General features: G+C 34.5%; 1 protein-coding gene across 3 annotated transcripts in view; it reads right to left on the bottom strand.

Moving 5' to 3' along the window:
• The window catches only part of LOC127543291 (uncharacterized), a 58,477-nt gene that overhangs the window by 6,600 nt on the left and 36,322 nt on the right, over window positions 1-15,555 (bottom strand). Inside the window, exons 11-17 of one of the 3 annotated variants that reach the window (XM_051969360.1) lie at window positions 14,263-14,316; window positions 13,841-14,061; window positions 12,860-12,936; window positions 11,594-11,704; window positions 7,937-8,023; window positions 5,098-5,205; window positions 746-867 (exon numbers count right to left, since the gene is read on the bottom strand). In XM_051969360.1, coding sequence (XP_051825320.1) covers window positions 746-867; window positions 5,098-5,205; window positions 7,937-8,023; window positions 11,594-11,704; window positions 12,860-12,936; window positions 13,841-14,061; window positions 14,263-14,316 — 780 coding nt within the window. Of the gene's footprint in view, window positions 1-745; window positions 4,269-5,097; window positions 5,206-7,936; window positions 8,024-11,593; window positions 11,705-12,859; window positions 12,937-13,840; window positions 14,062-14,262; window positions 14,317-15,555 lie in introns of those variants that run through there. The other 2 variants (XM_051969362.1, XM_051969361.1) reach the window with 2 other exon arrangements.

A 15,555-nucleotide genomic window follows, 5' to 3' on the forward strand; every position in this document is an offset into this window, starting at 1 on the left:
ATCAATTTGGAGGATGTTTTTATTAACAAACACTTATGACCTTCAAAGTCTAGAAATGGGAGAATGTGAAAATTCTCAGAAAAGTGAGAATGAATGGGTAGAAATATAAATGTATGTTATGTTTCTTCTCATTCTTTATAAAATTAAAAAAAAATTTTTTTTTGCATTTGGGAGTTCAATCTCATTAAATTCTTAATTTACATGGATGATCTTTGGTTATTTCTTTACTGATTGATGACACATCTTACAGCTTCCCCTCTCTATAATAGAGGGCAGAAGGAAGGAATATTTCATTATATTCTATTAATACAAATTAGAAAGTCAGACTTTTTTCCCCAAGACAGACAATCTACCTTCTAAGTTTAGGGCTCCAAAGGGCCTTTAATGAGAAGTCTTGAAGGCCTCTAACAATAGCTATTTGAGGAGCAAAAAATCACTAGAAGAATTCAATTTATTAACAGAATTATAACTCACTCAAAACTGTGGAATATAAAAAATTCATAAAGCCTCAACAGAAGCCAATTTTTTCTACAACTTGGGATGAGGAAAAGCGGAAAAGGGAGTTCATATTCCATACATCATAAGATTCCCACCCTGGAATAAGTGACCAAGACAACTATGTTCTTTAACTACTATTTAACAACAGATTGGTATTAATTATTGTCTAATAAGCACCAACAGCTCATTCAGATTTACTTTCTGACATTTTCTAAATGAGTAATTCAAGGAAAAAAGACTTACTTACAATTTTAACACTGTGTTTTTCTGGTAATTCAGATCTCTGGCAATCATACTGACAACATCATGAAGAACAGGCATTCGGTACAAGAGGCCTTCCAAAAACAGCTTTAGTGCCCAGAAATTTTTCTAGGAAAGTTTTTTTAATTAAAAAAATTTTAATGTACTGCCATAGCAAACATTTCATTGTAATTCTTTTTCTCTCTTTCCTTTTCTCCCTAACTTAATATCTACAGAGGTATCTGAAAACAGCATTTAAGAATATAATAAGGTAACAAACTTGATTCACATTTATAGATAAGGGCATTCAGCCATCACTACATGCCTATTTTATTTTCAATGTCCCCAAAAGTTTTAGTGCACCTGTGGTTTTAACTGTTATAACAGCTTAAAACTGCAGAAAGAATTTTTGGGATACTACACACACCACTTAACATATTAAAAGTTTTTGCGTTTCTGACAGCTTGACTATAGCAATACCTGCTTTTATGTTCCTCATTTCTACTCTGGGTCTTTCTTTTTCATGTTTTGTGGGGGGGACAGATTCAATCTGTTATTTTATTGTTCTATTGGATTCTTTCTTCCATACACACTTAAAGTTATGATATTTCCTCCATTTGTCTCTAAGTTTCTTCTTCTTCAAATTAGCCCATTTTTTCCTCTTCCTCTGTAAAGACAGTACTATATCCCTTCTTTAATTTAAGGTAATCCTATTCCTACAGGCTCTTTTCCTTTCATCCTGAAGGCCCATTTCCTCACTTGTTACCTCTTGGTTTTGATTATTAATCAGTCTCCTCTCCCTTTCCCCCTCCCCCCTCTTATATATAGACACACACACATACATGTAATATAAATAACCTAGTTAATTCTTCTCTACGAATACTCAAGTAATAACCTTCTTCCTCCCCCTTCCTTTTGTTTCATAGTTTTTGAAATGTCATTTTCTGCTTTTTTTCTTTAAAAAGATTTCTTTATTCATTCTCTTCATTGCTTATGAATTTTGTTTGCTCTACACTTTTGTTTCACTTGTGATTATAATTATTTAATCCTTCATATCTGCATTCTTCAAGAATTAAAACTTTCTTCCTGAAAGACCACAAGAGTTATTTTCCCTTTATTATTAGTTTTTAAGTGACTATGTCATACAATCCTCTTCTACCTTCTTCCTCTTTCACCTTGTCTTCACCCATTCTGTAATTAGTCCCACATAAAACAGTGATTTTCTTATAGGTAAAGCATTATGAGGTTTTGTACGATAGGTTTCATTCCTGTTTCTCTATCACCACTTCTATTTGACTTCTGCTTTTGTTCATGTTTCTTTGTATACATTTTGAAAGAAATCTCTTCAAGGACTATCTCTTCATGATATTTCTGGTACCTTGGGTATTTGAGAAATAACTAATTTTAGGGGGGTCTGGTTTTCTTTGAAGTAATGTTTCAAATGTCTCTTTTTGACTGAAGATTTTATCTTTTTTTCATTTATGGTTAAACTCAGATTTGTAGAGTAAATAATCTTGGACTGTATCGAGTTCCTTTGCTCTTTAGATGACATTTCATTCTCTCCTTTGGTTTTCAGTGGTTCAGAATAGTCTTAAATTTATTCAAAATTACAGTTAGGTGATATGCTAGATACTGTGCCAGGTCTGAAGTCAGGAAGACTAATTTTCTAGAGTTCAAATTCAGCCTTAGTCACTTACTAGTTGTATGACCCTGGACAAATTATTTCACTCTGTTGGCCTCAGCTTCCTCATCCATAAATGAGGTGCAGAAGTAAATGGCAAACTCCTCCACGATTTTTGCCAAGGAAAACGCAAATGGGATCATGAAGAGTCCGACATAACTGAAATGAATGAACATCAGTAACAAAAATTTAAATTTCCTTCCCTTTCTATTTGAAGGTCTTTCTCCTGGTTGCTTATAGAAATATAGAATCATTTGTCAGTGGAATGGTTAAATTTAACTACTAATTGTCTTGGAGATTACAATGTAACCTATGGATTCTTTGAATTGGTACTTTTGTTTTGTTTGGATGGCCTGGACAGTTTCTTATATTATTTTTCACATTATAGTGTTGAGGTATTTTGACTTGTCATATTTTTTAGGAAGCCCTCTAATTCTTAAATTATCTCTACTCATCTTGTGTTGAAGATCAATTAACTTTTGCTTGTATTGAGGATAATGCTTTCCTTTGTTATTGGTTTCAGACTGTCCTTCATTTCTGTATACTTATATTAGCTATCCCTTCTCGTTTCTTTAGTGAGACTTGCCACCATGGATTCTTTTAAAAAAATTTCTAATCCTGCCAATTATTTCTGCTGAGTAGACTATATATCTTATTTTCACAATTCTTATTTTAAACATTCTGTTACATCCTGCAATAGTCTCCTATCCCTCAAAGTCCTGTTTCACCAGAATAATTTTCCTTTGTCTGATAATACTTGTTTATAGATACCCGAACTAATTTGATCTGGAGGCCACATAACCTTCTGCTATTAGTATCTTGCCTATTGATTTATCTGCATATGCTCAAGGTCTTTAAGTTTTCTTCTTCTTCCTGAGACCTTCCCAGTCCTTTTTTCCTTATTTTCCACTACTATTCTTTATGTAACCTTTTCCTCCCCTTTGACAGCAACTTCCTTGGAGGATAAATCTCAAAGAATCTCAGTCAGGTCGCGGTCCCTCCATGTTGGGCAACTCATGATTAAAAGTGTTGGTTCTCTGTCCCAAGGGACTTCTAGGGGATCAGAACTGGGCCCAGATGAATGCTAGGTTCTTCTCTGCAGGATTAGTGAAGTGACATAAAGGCAAACATACATGTCCTGTCCTTTGTCTCTCAGTTACTTCATCCACTGGATGATCTCTTTGTTTGGTATACAGCCTGAGATTATCAACTATTTCTCATTTGGAATGCAACATGTAGATATGGGTCCCCTCTTTAGTCTTTTCTGGATCTATGATCTGGAACTAGACAGTGAGCAACAGAGCTAGCAGTTAACTCTGGATGCACCATCTGTCCTTAAGCTAAGACTGAATCACCTGTCATGCTTCTGGCCAGATGCTATACCCAATATCCACAAATCTGTCTCCCTTATCTTTATCTAGGCGGGGAAAAAATCACTTGCTGTCATTTTTTCTTTTTATTTCCTCATCAGAATTTGACCTGTACATTTTCTAAATCTGTTTAAAAGAGTTGTGGGGTATGGAGATTGCTGTACCTCTTCCCCATCTTGGATGACCCAAACTCAGTACTTTTATCCACTTACACTGCATTTTATACGTTGCATTTTATGCATATGTATAAAAACTACAATGTCAAAGACAAGTACTTTGGGGAAGGCCAGATGAAAGAAAGTATCATTTCCTCTTTAGGAGTTTAGTGGAAATATTCAGGGAGTAGAAGAGATTTCATGGAGTTAGCATCATTTGAACTAGTCTTGAAGGATAGTTAGGATTTCAGAAGACATAGATTTGGCAGTAGACTGAGAGAAGGGGGAAGTGTTTCAGGTGTAGAGATTATTTCATCTTGGGCACTGAAATGGAGAGAGAAAAAAGCTGGCTGTATATAAGGACAGTAGTAGTAGTCTAGTTTGGTGACACAGAGTACATGTAGCTTGGGGAAATATGAATAAAGACAAAGGAAAATCAGCTTTTTGAAGGATCTTCACTACCAGGATAAAGATCCCCTATTTAAATTCCTTCAATGGCTCCCTACTAACTACCAAAAGTCATGCTAGGAAAGATTAACCTGGCAATAAGATAAAGAATAGAATGGGCTAGGGTGGGGGAAATGCAGGTAGGAGGAGGCTAATGAATTTTTATCAGGTAATAAAGAGGACATGAACCTACAAAGATAGGAATAGAGAAATTGGTGGCTATAGGGAATATCATACAGATTTGATTAAAGCCTAGTAAATAGTCATAAATATTTATATAATTATATACATATGAACTAAAGAATTATGCACTACCTTTGTTTTTATGACTATTAGTGGGGTTCAGACTTTTTCTTTTTTAAATACCCACATCCCACGGGCTGGAAATAGAGGAGCTCCTCACAGCCTAATACCACTCTGACAGGGATTTTTAACCAGCTCCATTTCTGACATGGGCTGGCTTGTGCCATTTCAATGCAATGTAGTGGTGTCTCACCCTCAGGGGCTCATAATATTAATGCCCAATTTAGTGCAGATACTAAAATGGCTTAGGTCACTGAAATTCAGAGCATACAAGCTCAAGAAATCTTCTGACCTCACTATCCCTATAGCAGAGATGACAGAAATGTGCCACCATAATTGGGAGGATTTTAAAGAAGAAAGAAAAGAAAGTTTTAATCACAAATTCAAAATATTTAGAACTTACCCCAAAAGCTAACATAATTTCAAGAAAAGAAGTCAACCATGGCAAGTCAGTTATCAGCATCTGAAGCACAGCTTGAATGGTGAGAAGAAAACAAGCCTCAAGGTTTAACTAATTAGAAAAATAAACAACAATCAGAATACATTATTTCTCTTTACTAAGTAAAATGCTGTGAGTGCAGAAGCACCCAGGCCTATATTATGAGCAAACTAAATGACAGACAGAGCTCATTTAATCACAGAAGCATGAACTAAATCCTCTAACAGCTGACATTTATAGAGTACTGAAAAAAAGCTTTCTGTTCTCATTTGATTTAACAACTGAATTAGGTAGGGTAATTTTTTAGTTCCAGTACAGAGGAGGTAACTGAGGCTTGAGACTGATTGTGAGTAAAAGGGTCAAAAAAACTCTATACAACATGAGAGGAATTGAGTTGAAGAACAAAGACAAAAACAGGCCATCCACCAGGAGCTTATAATAATGCAGTTAAGTCTATATAACGAAATACAAAGCAGTTTCAAAAAAGAGGAAGCATTAAGGACTTTAGGGATGATAGAATGCTTTGTGCTAACAAGTGGCATTGACAAGCACTGTGAGAAACCTGATTCTATGAAGTGGAGAAGAGGAGGAAGGGGACATCAGACATGGGGCACCACTTAGAGATACAGGGATGAGAAATTACCAAGGGGAAAACACCTTAAGCCAATTTGACTGTATAGCAAAATTCCTAAAATAAGAAATAAGATTGGATAGAATTGTAGGAGTCAGATCATGGGAAGACTTAAATGCCAAGTTAAGGATTTTATATTTTATCCAAAAGGAATAAACCATGTCTTCTGTCTCCAAGTTCCAAGTAAAATCAAGTTGCTTCAGTAGAAGAGCAATGAGAATGCCTATCTTAAATCACTCTTAACACAAGTGATATGATCAAATCTTTCCAGAGCTCAGATGTTCTTCCCTGACTGCCAAAGTCTAAATTCTTTGGGATTGGCATTCTGGGCCATCTCTAACTAGGGATAGACTTCTCTCTCTACTCTCCTTAATGAATTCTCTTCACCCAAACTGGATGACTTGTTCCATTCCTATTCCCACAAACATGACCCACTCTTTCTTGCCTTTATGCTTTTGCTCATATAGTTCTCTATAAGTGCAACACCCTCTCATTTTTGATTGTTGAAATTCTTCACTTTCTTCAAAGCCTGGCTCAAATGCTAACTCCTCCATGAAAGTATCCTGATTGGCCTCAGTTAAAAGAGATCTTACAGACTTCTTCAAACTGTCTCTTCTTTAGTTTTTTATCTCCTTTAGTACCTAATACATAGTGCCTTTCACATGTGTGCCTAATAATAAATGTGAAATGAACCAATGAATGTATCTTTATTAAATGCTTATCCATGTGTGTCAGGCATTTTGTTAAGATGTTAGAGATACAAAAAGAGTCAAAAGACAGTTTGTGCCTTCAAAGGGCCTACAGCCTAATGGGAGAGACAACATGCAGCCAAATATATACAAAATAAGCTATATATAGGATAAACAAAAAATCATTAACTGTTATGAACCAGAACTTGAAACAAGGTGTTAACCCACTGGAATTGATAGAAACCATGCTTAAGTTTAACCTTTGAGAGTTCACATGTCTGGGAGATTCACAAAGTTACACTTCCCACAATCCCACTCTCAGAGAAGGAATCAAGCTTTGAGTTTATACCTCTAAAAGAGCATAAAAGGAGTGAGTCAGTGGAGGAGTCAGTTGAGGAGATTGAGAAGCTAGAGAATGCAATTGGGGAGACCTGGGGATTTGGAAGAGGAGAGGCTGAAGCTGGCAGAGGAAAAAGACTAGCAACGAGAGCTCTTGGAACCAAAGAAAACTAACTGGGCTATTTTGGAAGAGACAATAAAGGATTGGAACTTTTAACAGCTGGCTGCATTTGGAAAGATTAATACTCTAAACTAAAACTAAGGCTGCCTCCAGAAGCTCCCCAAGAAACCTGCTCCCAGAGAACCATTATATTTTAGAAAAAAAAGAGAACACCACAATTAACAGAGAGAAGGAATCAGAATTAAGAGAGGTTGGAGAAGACTTCCTGTAAAAAACAATATTTTAGATGGGACTTGAGGTCAATAATCAAAGTAGAAGAGGGAGAATACTGTAGGCATTCCAGGATAGCCAGAGAAAATGTTTAGAAAAGAGATGGAATGACTTGTTCCTGGAACAGCTAGGAGGGTAGTGTCACCGGATCAAAGAGTGCATACACTGCCAAATGCAAGACTGGAAAGGTAAGAGGAAACCAGGTCATGAAGGGTTTTGAAGGACAAATAGCATTTTTTAATTTGTTTCTGGGGAAGAAACGAGCCAGGCAGATTTACCAATAGATGAGGTGATGAGGGGCTGGCTGTATTAGAGTGGTGCAGCATCAGAAGAGAGAAGGGAGCACACTCAGGAGAGCTTGCAAAGATAAAATAGACAGGTCTTAGCAACGTTTGGGATACGGGGGAGGAGGGTTGAGATAGTGAGAATGCAGGAAGCTTCCTGGGTTGTGAGCTTGATGGACTTTGTTGTTGCCTTCCATGGTAAAAGGGGTTAGGAGGGTGGGTTTAGGTGGGAAGAAGTTGTTTTAGATATATTGAGTTTAAGATGTGTATAGGACAGCCAATTCAAAATGTCTAAAAGGAAGCTGGAAATGTAAGATCGGAGATTAGTAAAAAAACTGGGGTAATTCTCAAGCTGACATTTAGTTTATTTAAATAGAAATCGAGGACTATCATATTAAAAATCATTGTTTAATACTTCACCTTAAACATAACAACACGTAGAGAAAAAGAAGCAAAATTACAAACTTACAGAACCATAAAATACATTTGAAGGCAAAGAAACATTGACTTTCAATCTCAATTCTTCTAAAATGCCAAAGGACACATCCCACACCATCTGCAACAAAGTCATATGTTGTAGGATTTAGAATCGGAAGACTTAAGGTTATCATCTAATTTGATCCCTTATCACTTCTTTAAATATTTATTTTATCCCCCTCCCAATTATGTTAGTTTTGTTTATATTGGTTCTGTTCATGCAAGAACATTTTAATTTTATATAATCAAAATGATCTTACATTTTATCATGCTCCCCTATTTTCTTTGGTCCTAAATTCCTCCCTTATCCATAAATCTAAGATAAAACCATTCCATGTTCTCCTAATTTGCTTATGCTATCACTCTTTATATGTAAATCATGTACTTGTTCTGACCATTCTTGGCACACAGTGTGAGATGTTGGTCTATGCCTAGTTTCTGAAATACTGTTTTCTAGTTTTCTTAGCAGTTTTTGTCAAATAATAAGTTTCTGTTTCAAAAGCTTGGCTTTTGGGGGATTATCACGTAGTAGATTATTGTGGTCAATTAATATAAGGAAATTTGTACCTATTGTTTTGATAATTCCCACTTTATAATACAGTTTGAGATCTAGTACAGTACAGCTAGACCACTTACTTTCACATAATTTTTTTTATTGATTCCCTTGATATCCTTGAGATTTCGCTCTTCCAGATGAATTGTCATTGTTTTTCTGGCTCTATAATGTTTTGATAATTTGATGGATATGGTTCTGAATAGACTAATTTGGATAGAATTGTCATCTTATTACATTGGCTTGGCTTACTCGAGCAATTTTCCAATTGTTTAGATCTGACTTTATGTGAAAAGTGATTAATGACTGTGTTCATATTGTTCTTTGGCTTGTCTTGGTAGGTAGATCCCCAAATATCTTGTACTGTTCGCAGTTATTTTAAATAGAATTTCTCTAACTCTTTCTGCTGGACTTTGTTGGTTTTGCTGATGATTTATGTTGGTTTATTTTGTACCATGCAACTTTGATAAAACTGTTAATTATTTCCTAGGATTTTCTAAGTATAACATCACATCATCTACAAAGAGATAGTTTTGCCTCCTCATTGTCTATTCTAATTCATTTCTTTTTCTTCTCTTTTTCCTATAGCTAACATTTCTAATACAACATTAAATAATAAAGGTAATAAAGGGTATGCTTATTTTTCACCCCTGCTTGTTCTAGGATGGTTTCTAGCTTATCACCATTAAGATAATACTTGCTGATGGTTTTAGAAAAATATTATCATTTTAAGTTAAGCTGCATTTATCCCAATAGTCTCTAGTGTTTTGTTTTGTTTTTTAATAGGAATGGGTGCTATGATTTGGTGAAAGGCTTTTTCTGCATCTCTTGAAATAAACATATGCTTTCTATTGGTTTTATTATTGATATGTTGATAGTCTTCATAATACTGAACTAGTCCTGCATTTCTGGTATAAATCCCACACGGTCACAGTGTATGATCTTTGTGATATATCGCTGTAATCTCTGTTAGTATTTTGTTAAAATTTGTGTGTCAATATTCATTACAGAAATTGGCTTACATTTTCCTTTCTGTTTTGGCTCTTCCTGGCTTTGCTATCAATCCCATATTTGGATCATAAAAGGAATAGGATTCTTTCTTTGCTTACTTTTCCAAAGAGTTTATACAATATTGGGTTTGGCTGAATTTACTTGTGAATCCATTTAGTTTGGTACTGAAGATTTTTTTTGGAAAAATTCAGTGATGACTTGTTTAATTTCTTTTTTATGCCTGGGTTAAGTATTTTACTTCTTTTGTTAAACTGGGTAATCTATATTTTTGAACATATTCATCCATTTCATTTAAACTATTAAATTTACTGACATTTAAGTGGACAAAATAGCTTCTAACAATTGTTTCATTTCTTCTTCAGTGGTGGTGAATTCACCCTTCATTTTTGATACAAGTAATTTGGGTTTTTTCTCTTTTAAATAAAATCAAATTAACCCACGGTTTAGTTATTTTCTGATTTTTTTTTTTTTATAAACTACAAGCTAGTTTTATTTATTAGCTCAATGAGTGTCTTCTGATTTTGTTAATCTTTCCTTTTGATTTTCAGGATTTCCAATATGGTATTTAATTGGGGATTTTAAAGTTATTCTTTTTTTTTAGTTTCATGTTCAATTAATTGATATGCTTTTCCTCTATTTTACTGATGTAAGAAATTCGAGATATAAATTTTCCTTTAAGCACCACTTTGGTGGATGCCATATGTTTTGGCAAGTTGTTTCATTGTTGTCATTTTCCTTAAGAACAATGATTTGTTCTTTGACTCACTTTTTAAAAAAGGATTATTTAATTTCCAATTAATTTTTAATCTCTCCACCATCAATTACTGAATGCTATTTTTATTTCTTTTTGATCTGAAAAGGATGCATTTATTTTTACTTTTCTGCATTTATGTCCTAAGATGTGGCCAATTTTTGTGTAGATGCCATATAATACTAAGAAAAAGGTATTTTCTATTCCCATTCATTTTCTCCAGAGATCTATTATATCTAATTTTTATGCACTTCCTTGACTTACTTCTTGCTTATTTTTTGGCTAGGTTTATCTGGTTCAGAGAGGGGAAAACTGAGGTCCTCCACTAGTAGTTTTACTAGTGATTTCCTCCTACACCTCATTCAAATTTCTTCAAAAAATGTAGATGCTATATATATGTTTAGTACTGATATGACTTCACCGTCTATGGTGCTTTTCAGCAAGATATAGTTTTCTTCTTTATTTCTTTACCTATCCCTTTTTAGATTAGGAATGTAATACTTAAAGGCAATAAGTATCAGGATTGTCCTTAAAACTCAGTTCCTCTGCCCCCAAAGCCAACGGTCACTTATGGCCGAGTCAGTTTTGCTTATTTTATTCAAATGCAAAATGTTCCAGGATAACTAAAACTCAGAAGTCAACTACAATGGTATATTTTTCTTTTTCACAGAGTTGTTAGTAGTTTGGTTGTTCATTTACAATTTCTTAAATCCCCAAAATGATATATTCATGTACTTGAGGTAAAGCAGAGTTCATATTTCTCTAATTCATTTCGTAGTTTACAAAGTTCTTTTCTTAAAGCAATCCTGCATATTAATATAGGATAGGTGTTATTCTCCCCATTTAGCTCATAACAGTAAATGGCTTGCCCAAGATCACAAAACCAGTAAATATTGGAGTTGAGATTGGAACCCAAGTCTTCTGAATTCAAGACTTCCTTTAAAAAAAATTCATTTATATATGAGACATGTCATATTTTTCTCCTGGCTTATACTATTATTTCAGAGGCTGCATGTATTAATTTCAGATTTTGACCCATAATATATATTCAGGAATGCATGACAGGAAGTCTCACACAAATAAGGGAGGCTGGAATTGGGAGTGAGCAATAGGTATAAAATCGTAAACAAGCTTTTGAATGTATGAGGTAAACTCAAGAAATTAAAAGAACCATCTTTCCCAAAAAAAAAAAAAAAAAAAAAAAACACTCTCCCATCTATTTTCTGCAAGTTTTCTTAGAGAAACCTTAGGATTTTTTGCACTGCTTTTCATCTGAAGTATTAATGCAGGCCACCTCAGGATACTAGCTTGCTTCTTTGGAGATGAGAAATTACCTGTCTGAAGGAAGATGGTGGTTCTCTCAGAGTGAGAGTAGTTAGGAGACCATTCTGCTCCAAAATAGGACTACTGCCCAAAATTGTGATGAGTGTACTCCAACATCTTGACTGAAAAAAAGGGATTTTAATTGACATCAAACTGCAGGCTCTCAAAATCTTACAAAGGATTTTCAGAAATAAAAAGGTGGAAGAGTGAGTGGGGTTGAGTTGCTAATCTTCACAAAATACACTAAATACAAAAATAACACTCTACTTTTCACCAAATTTCCCTTTTCTCTCCCCAAAGATGTCAGAATTTAGGTATTTTAGTGGAGAGAAAAACAATAGAGAAGGCTTAGCGAAGACTCTTTTTTGTTGTTGTAACATGCCTTTGTTTAAAGAAAGAAACTGACTTTTTTGAATAATTTGGCACATGAAAATTTTTTCAGGGGAACAGGATAAATAATTAGAGGTATGCATGAAATAGAAGCATCTGGGAAAATAAGTTTTGGAGAAAAATCATTTTTATAATGCTTTGAGAAGTTTGCAAATTACTTTCCTTAGAACACTTCTGTGTGAAGGTAGCACAGAAGTTAGTAGGTCAGCTAGGCTTAGGGACTAGCCTGTGCTTTCACTGATACCAAAGATGAGGAGACTTTTGCCCCCAGTGCAGGTCAGTTCCTTCTTCTTTGTGATTGCTAGTGTCATAGCTATGCAGAGCACATTTGAGGCTTGCTCTGAGGCACATGTTTGGTGTGTCAGAGCCAGGACAATAAGCAGAGAACAGTACTAAGAGTAGACATGTATAGAGCTCCCTAGGATTTACAATATACTTAATATACATTCTCTTCTTAGGGAGGAGATAGTGCTTTAAGCATCATAAGGCTCAGAGAGGTTCAATCACTACTTTGTTCAGAACTAAATCGATCTGTGTAAGAAAGCAGGAAGAAAGAGCTAACAAACTTGATTCTTCTTTTCATTTAGGGCTTATTTTTCAGCAGGGGAAAAAAAGAAAGTAAAACTGGTCAGTAGCAACTTCTGAATTATAGTAAGAAATGAGAGACTGGATCTGTAAACTCAAACTGCTTAAAGCCTCTTTCTGTGGCTGTGACAAATATAATTATCATAAAAATCAGTTTGGCCAACTATGAATAGAATTAAAACAACTATTAAATGTCACAGCATTAAAGGTTGAAAATAGATTTCATTTTTTAAAATAAAAATTGGCTCACAGTAAGTGTGAATATAATGTGAATAAAGAATGAATAAACATGGAGTTCTTACATTTCTGTACAAGGACTGATTGTTGTAGAGTACTCGGAGGGCCTGCTTAATTAGTGTACAACATTTTACAGGAGAACCTGGAAGAAAAGAGTTAAAAAACAAAATGATAGAATTGGCCTTTAAAAAGACAATCTAAGGAGCAGCTAGGTGGCACAGGGAATACAGCACCAGCCCTGGAGTTAGGAGAACTTGCATTCAAATCTGGTTGCAGCCACTTACACTAATTGGCTGTGTGACCCTGGGCAAGTCACTTAATCCCAATAGCCTTGCAGGAAAAAAAAAAAAAAGACAATATATTCTCCAACCCTAAAAAAAAAAAAAGTACACTCAAATAATCTACTTGGCAAAATGGCAAATTCCTTCACAACTTATTTAAGGAACAAATAGTTATTTTAATTAAATGACCATAATTGTTTCAGCCTGTCTGTAGTAGTTTAAAGGAAATATTTCAGGTGATCAATCCCCCTACTCATACTCTAAAGCATAAGGATGCAATTTAAAAAAGCACTTGTCTCTGTCTAGAGAAACTATAACCCCTTGAGAAATAGAACTTAGGACAAGGGCTTTGAGGGTAGTAGTTTGCCAAGAAGGAAAGGTGATCTAAAAGGGAAGACTTGAAGATACCACAGAAATGTCTATACAGAATGTCAGAATAGAAGGAACCTTAGAAATCATTTACTGCCCTTTTATCGGAGGAAAATGAAGTCCAAAGAAAGCAATGATTTGCTTAAGGTTATGCAATTAATAAATGGGACTCTGTGGACAATGGACAATCTCACAATTTTGATGAAGGTTTGGTTCTGTCATGTCACCTTTGATATGTACACAATATACATACATATATAAAAATGATGTAGATTATACATACACATACATACATAATACATATGTAGGCATATTTGTTCATTTTAGCTTGCTGACTCACATCCTGTACAACAATATATTTCATACTTCATAATACTTTTTAATATTAGTGCTCACCCACGTTCAAAATCCACTCATTAGAGTCCTGGAAATCCTTCCCTGAAGGGACACTTCCTGTCCAGAACATCTTCAGGTAGCACTCAAACTCCACAGGTGCGAGTCGACAGGCTGTGCAGCAGGCCAGGTTGTTGATGGGAAGTAGTAATGAGTACGCAGCATTGGTGAAATCACCACTTTTGCACAAGTAGAAAGGAATCTTGTCTCTAAGATCCCTTAACCTGTGTAAAAGTTGCTTCCTTTAAAATTAAACTTCTTAAAGGTATAAATGAGATAGTAAGTGAAAATCTGTTTTAAAATATGCATAGAATCTAGACCCCTTCATTTTAAAAGATTTGGACAATTTATAATTTGACCTTGAATGTAACTGCATAAAGAAATGGGGATCATATATTTGAAGGGACACATAATTTATTTCTTACCCAACGCCTTCATTACACTTTACTGCTTTCAAATAGCGAACTAGTTCTTTGTACCTGAATGGGGGGAGAGAAAAACACTTTCTTATATCCTGTTTCAGTTGTTTAAAATGGACAGAGAATTTTAATTTTGTTCTAGTAATTTCCTGCCATAGTTTATATCTCTACAGACATTTCAACATATTACTGGAAAAAAGCTCATGCAAAATAAGAATGGTGGTAATGTCAATCTGACAATTTGCAAAAAGAAATTTTTAACAATCAATGGTTAAAATTAACATTCTATCAAGAAACTTAAAATCTAATAAAATAATCAGGGAATTTTAGAACTGGAAGAGGACTTTAAGATCATATTTTCAAATTCTTTCATTTTATAGATGAAAACCCTGAGGTTCAGAAGAGTACATTTTAAAAAAATGAGCATTTTCATTTTCTTCTTCTTCTTTTTTTTTTTTGCTGAGATAACTGGGGTTAAATGACTTGCCCAGGGTCATATAGCCAGGAAGTGTTAAGTGTCTGAGACCAGATTTGAACCTGACTTCAGCTCTATCCTCCCATTTTATTCTTATTTTATTTTTTTATTGTGAGCTTAATCATCAAACACAAATATTCCAATATACAAAATAGAAACAAAAGGACTGCAAAAAACAAATCCCAAATCCTTGAAATTGTTCGGTTTATTAAATTTAACAAAATACTAACATACTGCTGTGTTTGTATACCTAAAGGATACATTCAGATCTCCTGAATTCTAATCCTTTGCCCCTTTCACTGAATCAACTTGCTTCTTTCAAGCATCTATCACTGCTTATAAAATGCAATGATATGGAAGCATGTCAAATTAAAATTTTCTTTCTTCCCCTCTGTATCCCTAAAGAAAAACCTCAAGAAATTCTATGAATCCAAATAATATCATACTTAACAAAAACCTAAAAATTTCCATATTTGTTTTCAAGGACAACAGCTATACACTAACATTTAAAAGTCTTCTAATTTTACTTTTGATGAATTGTTTTGAAAAGGTCTCTTTCAGAATAGGCTAGACACTTAAAATATCTGCCCACTTAAATGTTCTCTGCTTCACATGCTACCAAGCCTCACCCTCCCAAATTTAATGTTCTTTCCAAAAGATGAAGAATTAATCCCTATTAATTATATAACATGAAACAAGAGTCTCTGCCTTCAGGGATAGTACAGATTTGGGATGATGGAAAGGGAAGATATAAAAACTCATTTAGGTGAAAATGAGTAAAATACAGGATACAAAATAAATCCTCATAAATCCTCAGCATTTTT

The sequence above is a fragment of the Antechinus flavipes genome, chromosome 1, assembly GCF_016432865.1.
Source record: "Antechinus flavipes isolate AdamAnt ecotype Samford, QLD, Australia chromosome 1, AdamAnt_v2, whole genome shotgun sequence".
Classification (NCBI taxonomy): Eukaryota; Metazoa; Chordata; class Mammalia; order Dasyuromorphia; family Dasyuridae; genus Antechinus; species Antechinus flavipes.